General features: G+C 38.7%; 1 protein-coding gene across 1 annotated transcript; it reads right to left on the bottom strand.

Moving 5' to 3' along the window:
• Window positions 1-245: 245 nt before the first annotated feature.
• LOC113462358 (protein LYK5) lies at window positions 246-2427 on the bottom strand. Its single transcript, XM_088716278.2, has one exon. The coding sequence runs from the start codon at window positions 2232-2234 to the stop codon at window positions 339-341; it is 1896 nt and encodes a 631-aa protein (XP_088572404.2). The 5' UTR covers window positions 2235-2427; the 3' UTR covers window positions 246-338.
• Window positions 2428-8627: the final 6200 nt, after the last annotated feature.

Below are 8627 nucleotides of genomic sequence, written 5' to 3'. Positions count from 1 at the left end.
TGAGACATGTCAATTCTTAGGAAACAACTTAGTATCATGGAATAGTAGAAAGCGAAATTCAGTAGCATTATCAACGGCTGATGCCGAATACATCGCTGTCGGAAGTTGTTGTGCCCAAGTACTATGGCTCAAGCAACAACTAGAGGACTATGGAATCAAACTTGACAAAATTCCTATAAAATGTGATAACACTAGTGCTATCAATCTCACTAAAAATTCGGTTCAGCATTCTAAGGCAAGGCACATTGAAATTAGGTGTTACTTCATTAGAAATCATGTGCAAAATAGCAATGTATGTATTGAGCATGTGTGTACCGAGAAACAATTAGCTGATATATTTACAAAATCTTTAAGTTTGATGGATCCCAATCCAAAGTAGAATTATAAACTGCTGCCAGGGACAGAAAAACCTCAGTCATGCTTGGGCGAGATGCAGGGTCGCGTGTGACGCAGCGCATTGCCAACTCAGCCATAGCAAATGCTAGATCAAAGGGATAATCATTCTGTAGATAAGGATCGACAAAACTCCTCAACTTGCTCCTCACATCTTCTCCGCTGAGAACTTCCCCTATCAACGACCACAGCAGCACCTCCTTTTTCTCATCACCTTCCTTGGCGAAGGTAGCTTCCTTACCTGACAGCAACTCCAACATGACCACTCCGAATGCGAAAACATCGATCTTAGGGGTAATGAGCCCATGCTCTAGATACTCCGGCGCCAAGTAACCCTGAGTACCAACAACATGCCTCGTGAGGAGCGGGCCTCCCGAATCCTCCACCGGCCTTGCCAGCCCGAAGTTGGAGAGCTTCGCTCTGAACTCCCTGCCGAGGAGGATGTTGCTGCTCTTCAAGTTCTTGTGGACATACGGCGGGCTCATGTAATTGTGCAGATAATTGAGCCCATCAGCGACATCGTGAGCAATCTGAACCCTCTGCCGCCAGCCGAGATGACTCGAACCACTCAAATCCCTCTTCCGATGAAGCCAGTCACTGAGAGATCCCCTCTCGGCGAACTCATAGACAAGGTAAGTGTTCCCTCCGTGGAGGCAGAAACCGGACAGCCTGACCACGTTGGAATGGTTGACGTGCTTCAATATATCGATCTCATTCGACACATCACCTTTCAGCCTCTTCACCGCTGCATTGTCTCCGTTGATGACAGCCCGGTAAACGGATCCTTTGATCCTGTGATCTTCCCCGAAAGACCCGGTGGCACTCTCCAGTTCTTGGAACTTATACAGCGTCAGCGACCCGATGACGCTGCGGATCTCGCTAGAAACCAAAGCATCCGACGGGGACTCGGCGATCTTGGGACCTTGAGGGATTGGCTGGCGTTCACGGCGGCGGCGCCAGCACAAGAACCAAACCAGAACTCCACAAATGGCTAAAACACCGACTCCGATTCCGATTCCGATGCCTATCCATTTCTTGTTAGAGCTGCCCTTGTCGCTGGTCGCGCCAGGGGAAGTCGGCGGAGGCGGGGAAGGCGGCGGAGGCGGGTTCACGAGCTCCTCCTTGGTGGGCTCGGTCTTGAGGGGCACCAACAGCGTGGTGACGAAATTGATAACGGAGCTGGATGACAAGTCATTCGCGTCCAGAATCGACTGGGAGTCAGTGTTGAACCTCTGGGCTATCGCGTCAACGTTGTCGCCCGTGGCGACCAAGTAGCTGAGCAAGTACTTGAAGCCGCTGGCGGTCTGGTTGGAGGTGGGGCAGGCGCAGCGCAATGGGACGACCAGCTTCTCGCCGACGGGGAGGTTCCGGCTGTTGTAGGGGTTCTGGGCCATCAGGGCCTGGCAGGTGGAGAGGCCCTGGTAGGTGTAGTTGGCGACGATGAAGTACGTATCGGTGGATTTGATAGTGTACGAGGCGTTGTGCTGGTAGTACTTGCCAGAGCAGGAGCAGGCGGCGGGGACGAAGACGAGGTCGGAAACAGGGACCCGGGAGCCGTCGGCGACGCCGTTGATGGTGGAGACATTGGAGGCGTTGACGTTGAGGAGCTGGCCGATTTGGACGGGGGACTGGTACGAGGTCTGGGATCGGAAGGTGAGGAAGGTGGAGCAGGAGTTGCGTTGCCCGTTGCAGGAGTAGCCCAAGGTGGAGGAGCCGTTGGTTGCGTAGCAGGCCAATTGTGCGTTGTTCAAGTATTCTTGCTGGGCTTGGGAGGAGGGGAAGCAAAAGAGAACGGAGAAGAGGAGCAGAGCAGTAGAGCAAGAGGGCTTCAGCTTCCCCATGGCCTTTCTTTCGGGAAATTATCTCTTCTTCTCTCCCGTCTTTCCTCCCCGCTCGCATCAAGCAGGGCTATGATATAGTAGATGTGAAAAATGATACGGTGCGGCTGTGGCTCTGTTTTTCATTTTTTTATTTTTTTTGGTACACCGGCATGTTGCTCCGTTGACCGTGAATGGTCGTTCTTTCTTTTTTAAAAAAAAAAATAATAAATGGACAAGTAAATAATGGTCGATGGTTGGCAAGCCGAGAAGCAAACGGAGCTGAATTGGTCCCGTTTGGTTGGGATATCGACCGGGACACGGCTTTTGATTTGAACATTCCTCTATGGACCAACATGGGGGGCCGACTTGGTCCCGCCGGACATGGGAATAGCATCGAGGCGAGGTGGAGTCTGACTAGTCAATGGCCCCAACAGACATCGTAGTGCATGAAACAAAATGATGCCTGATGATACGGAGAAGTCGCCCTCCAGTCGTTGAAAGGAAGCAAGCGATGGTGGTTTCTTCGTCTTCTCTTTATTTTTTTATATTTTACTGGCCATTAAACCAGCTGGATGCATCCTATGCAAGGTAGTCAATATTCCACACTTGACTGAGAGAAGCAAGTGGTCATCGTTTGCCTCCCCTCTAAAAATTATCCCCACATGGTGTTTTAAGATAGCGTTTGATTGTGGTGCAAATAGTGAAAAGTGTTAGTATAATTTTAAGAATTACATAACAACCTGCATCATTCATAAAATTATTTTTAATAGCATAATTTTGTATCAAAATATATTATTTTTTATTAACAAGACCATATTAAAATAATTTTAGAGATCACATAACTTATATTAGTCAGTAATATTTTTTATTATTAGTGTAATCCTATATCAGCTTATATTATTTTTCTTATATAGAGTCTGTACAAATATATATAACCCCTGAGATGTATCGAATATAATAAAACAAAAAAGTAAAATTATTTTTCTTTTTTTTTATTTTCTTCTTTTTCTGCAAATATTTTAACATGATATCAGAGCCACCGATCACGTAACCTGCATCATCATCTCTTCCGCCTTTGCTATGGCCGTCGTCGCCGCGTCTAAAACCTTTGAAGACCCCTTTTATCGATCTATCGATCTCCGTTTTCGAATAAATCAACATTCAAAAATCTTCTATTTTTTGGTGAACCCGCGGATCCTCTGTTTCTCCGCAAATTCTCTATTTTCTAATGAATCAATATTAATTTTATTAGTAAATCTGCATACCCTCTATTTTTGATAGAATACTACCCGAAGATCTTTCGTTTTCTATGAATCCGTAGCTCCTCTCCAACGCTTTTCTTCTCAGCTTCAGATTTTCCGTCGTCTCTCCTCACCGTCGTTCGTCTCCATTTTCTCCATCTCTGATTTTATTTACTGCCTTCGGCTCCTTCACCATCCAATTCAAAGCCAATTGCTCCTCTTCCATGGTGCCTCCATTTACAAAACTCATCGACCTTCGATTGCCTTCTCTTCAAGCTCTGTCCTCGCTGTAACTGTCATCTTTTATGTGTTTCTCACTGCCACACATCAGACAGGTCATCAATCAACCACATCGATAGATATATCAGTCTATCATGTCAGTCAGACCCATCAATCCATCACGTTTTTTGAGTTGTTATGTCAACTCCTAATCTGCTACATCAGTTTCTGGGCTACCGTAATAGCTCATTTTCTATCATATCAAGCACTATGCTGCCACGTTAGTTTTTGACCGACCACTATATCAGTCTCTGAGCTGTTATGTCAATTTCTAGTTTGTCATGTCAATATCTAAGCTACTGCTCTAGCTCTTCATTTAGTATGTCAGTTTTTCGGTACATTCGTGATCAAGTATCCAAATTCAAATTAGCACCTATAATATCATCTTGAGTTTGAGGGGAGATGTTAATATAATTTTTAGGATCACGTAACAACCTGCATCGCCCATAATATTTTTTTTATTAACGTGATTCTATATCAACCTATATTATTTTTCTCTATTAAAAAGATCTTGTTAGAGTGATTTTAGAAATCACATAACAACTTATATCGGTCAATAATATTTTCCATTGTTGGTATGATCTTATATCAGCCTATATTGTTTTTCTTATACGGAGTCTGTACATAAGTATATATAACCCCTAAGATGTACAGAATATGATGGAATAGAAAAATAAAATTATTTTTTTTCTACCTTTTTCTTTTATTTTCTTTTTTTCTTCTGCAAATATTTTAACAAAAAGATACCTTGTACAGGGATAAATCTATGCCATGAAATAGAGATATTTTGATATTTAGTTAGAGAACTAAATATAGAAAATAAGTGGAAAAAATAATTTATATCAAATATATGTTTGAATATTTAAGATTTTTTAGATTTATAATAAACATAATGTAGCTCTTTCAATTTTTTTATGTTTATAGAATAGATAAAGATCAAATGATAATTGGAAAAAAAAAAAGAAGAAAGGACAGGCTTATTCTGTATGTAAGCCTTCAACCAAAATAGTGGAATAGAGCATACCGTCTGTGCCTACTGATATCCCCACATGGTATAAACCCTTATTCCAATGTCTTTTGAGGTGCTTGGAAAAGATATTCCCTCCATTTGGGAGATGCTCCACTTATTCTGCAAATAAAGAGGCTTGGGATAAAAATAATAATAATTGCCTAACAAGAAAGTTTGGTAACATGATCGTGATCCTACCAAACTCGAGAGAAATTGTGCATTATTTGAGGCTTCAAGAGATTTTTTCCTTCTTTTGTCTTCTTAAATTTTTTTTGTGGAGCAAGTGTATGTATATGAATCATAATTTGATAAAGGATGGACATGTAAATATAAAGCTAATGACCAAAAGGGACTACAAATTAGAAAGATCTCGAGTCAGCATTATTTGTGTGATTACCTGGAACCTATCCAAGATTGTCATTATATGGTTCTATATATGTTCCTCAGAGCTCTCTGTAGAGATCACCAGACTAACACCATCAATCAACCGTGCATAGAATCAATCCCTGCTACCACATCTCAAAGAAACTGAGCAATCATTGTTAACGTGTAACCAGTAGAAGCACACATATCTAATTATATCATTTGAGTGAGCATCATATCTTTTGAGCGAACACCATCAAAAATTGCAGCTCCCAATTGTGCAAATGATTAAGCAAGTTCCCCGAAGAATTGTTAAAGCATAAAGAAAAATAAATTTGTTTGTCTAAGTAGATAGGAAAGGCACCCTAACCCTGTTCTAAACTCTCTTTAGACATCATAAGAAACAATTCAGAAAATTTAGAACCATCCATCTAATCGCAAGAAGAAAACCCAGTCCATTTCAGTCCCTTCAGAACTCAGGTCACCAATTGTTGATGAGGAAAGTTCTCCGTATGTTCTCCCTATGTCGATATCCTAAATCAGAAACATCCCAGATCATTGTTCTTTTACTCAATCCTATTCCCTCTTTATCTTTTAATGCTTTAAACATTTTTGGATTTGTCAAAAAGTACGGGTTTCCTTTATATTTTTTTCCTGATTCTTTGCTTTGCATTGATTTCCGTCATACAATCTTTGTATCTCTCTTCTCCATCATACCATATCTACCTTTTTAAAGGAATTGTATAGTATAATAGAAATATGCATCTCTAATAATTTCTAATATGACTTCCATTAAAAGCTTCAAGAAGCAGTATATAAGATGCATGTCTATCTCAAGAATTAAAATGATACATGCTGAGTTGCTTTAGGTAAATTTTGACCTAGAATTCTCTCACTAGATTAGTTGGGTTGTTCTATATTTGCTAATTAAAAATCTCCATGGAAGATAAGCTACAGTCTTGCATTATGAAATACACTATAAATTATTATATCAAATCTTGTTTTTCCCCGATTATAGAACTCCTAGAATGTCTTTTGTTGTCCTTTTACCTATTTATTTATTTATTTCAGTTATAATTAGCCAAAGCTAATATACAATCATATGCTTAACTATACTTATAGCGAAAAATGAAAAAATGCAGTAAATTGTACCAAGAAACAGGGACCAAATTAAGCTAAGTTGGGCCACTTGTATCGGCATTATGTCAAGTAATTCTTCACCAGCTACTTAATGTTACTGGGACATAAGATTATGCCAAAGTAAAAGAAAAAATTATCTTTAAGGTTATGTTAGACGCAAAAGTTGTCAAAAAAAATAAACGCTCAATTTTGCCATTCCAAGAAAAGTTAACAGGTCAAATAGGGCTGAATTTCAGGTCATATTAATCATATGGGACTGCATCTTGGGCTGTAATTGGGAGCTTTAGTTGTGTCAGATTTGGATTGCATGGAGCAATGTTTTATAAACCAGACTGAACCGGCCAGTTGTACAGGTTGGACTATCAACAAATCTAGCATTCAACCCAAATTAGACCCGTTTAATGGACGGGCCAGGACGGGCTTAACCCAAGGTACAACAAAAATTAATCAGGCTCGGGCTCAGTATTTACCTAATCTTCGGGCTAGGCCTTGAACTTATTGTCGGCCTAAGTCCCCACCTCTCGGACTTCCCCTTTCACTGCCTCCTTTAGGGTTTCCGCCCCAATGCCCTTGATCGTGAGAATTAGAGTATACTATCATGAGAATCTAATCTGCCCCGTATATTATAATATTTCTTAATAATAATATCACATATTATCATAATATAACTTTATTATTATAAAAATAATGTAAAATTATTATTGTATTATGCTTATTATAAAATATAAGAATATATTATATTATAATTAAGTATTACTAAAATAATACAATATATTATGCTATTATAATATAATAATATAATATAATACAACATAATATATTTTTATTTTATTATTATATTATATTATATTTTTAATATAATAATATACTATGATATGATATGATATAAAATGTAATCATAAGATTTGTTGGTGGGCATTTTGATCATTAAAAAAATATTAAAATTAAAACAGCTTGCTGACATTACTCAAAAAATACATTTGGGGAGAAGCTCCAAAATAGAGCTTTTCCCAAACAGACCTTTTTCAGCTTTCTGGCAAAGCTAAAATAGCTTTTTGATTTTTTACCAAATGTCACTATATCATCCAAAAGTTATTTTGGAGAGACAAAAAATGTTTTCTGACCCTCCAAAAATGTTACCAAACGGGCCTAAATAGAGTTGTCTCATAATATGCTGAAACCAGAGGCAAGCCAAGCTCACAAATGGACAGGCAATGTGTAGAAATAACAACAATTTACTAGTTATATAAGAATGCATTTGAGGATGAATCGAGGTGACAACCGGAGAACAAGTCACTTTCCAGATTCTCAAAGGTTTTACTACGAATAAGTTTCTAGTACGCCTTTCTCATGAAATTGTTTAAGATTTATTTAGTGTATGACATTCTTAATCCAGACAAGCTTAAATTTTGTTATGGTCAGCAAATCAGGAAGTCAAAGTAATCATGGAAATCCCAAACTAAGGAGAGTTCCTCTGTTGGACCCTTTCTTAAGAGTCCAGCAATATTAGGATCCCCTTTTTATCAAAAGTTTAGCATGATCTAAATTTCTAAAGCACAAAATTGATTAGGGTTATCACGAGAATTGATAATCAGAAAATTAACCCATTTTTTATGTAGTGTCAGGATAAGAATTACTATAAATATACATCAAGCAACTACATTGTGCACTAACAATTGAAACAAAGTTTAATAAAATCATTGTAACTAATAAATAAGCCAAAGATTATCAAGCTGTAGTGGTCTACCAGCACTGATTTGACAAATGAGCACCGAATACAATAACAAAGAATAACAAAAATTAATCAGTAACCATACCATTATAAGATTAATGATGTTAGATTGTATATAATTATATTGAGTTAAAAGGTTGGCCATGTGATCTTGAGATATGACTTGACCTAACCAGCTTAATAAATGGGTTACACACGACAAGACATGCAACCATTTATTTAAATGAGATTTGTTCAGGTTTGAGTTTTTGAATCATTTTATTAACTGGATCAGATCTGACTGATAGTTGAGTTTAACAAAACTACTTGCATTTAGTAAATGAGTCATGTTTAGATGCAAATTCTCGTTGTGAGAATCTCCTCATTGTCTCTCATTGCAATTCTCAGTACCTGGCTGTTTGAGCTCGATAAACCTCAATCCAATGTAATCCTGTCAATTCAGACCTAGTTCATGAAAAAAGGGATTTTTATTGAGCCGTGAGGTACTTGGTACCTGGTTGATACAGTACAATACTGGATGAAACAGGGCCAGCACAGACAGTTATTTAAACCCTGGTTTGTGAATAATTTTACATGTAATTTGTTAACTTTTGTAAGTGGATTCCCCCGTGCCAACACCATTTGGAGACCAAGTTATATGGCTAACACTT

Source organism: Phoenix dactylifera, chromosome 2 (assembly GCF_051530095.1).
Source record: "Phoenix dactylifera cultivar Ajwa chromosome 2, Ajwa_hap1_PhDact_Kaust_v1.1, whole genome shotgun sequence".
Classification (NCBI taxonomy): domain Eukaryota; kingdom Viridiplantae; phylum Streptophyta; class Magnoliopsida; order Arecales; family Arecaceae; genus Phoenix; species Phoenix dactylifera.
This window is presented reverse-complemented; position numbering and strand designations above follow the sequence as displayed.

Coding starts and splice junctions, on each gene's coding strand:
- LOC113462358 (XM_088716278.2), bottom strand. CDS start 2,234: ATGGGGAAGCTGAAGCCCTCTTGCTCTACTGCTCTGCTCCTCTTCTCC.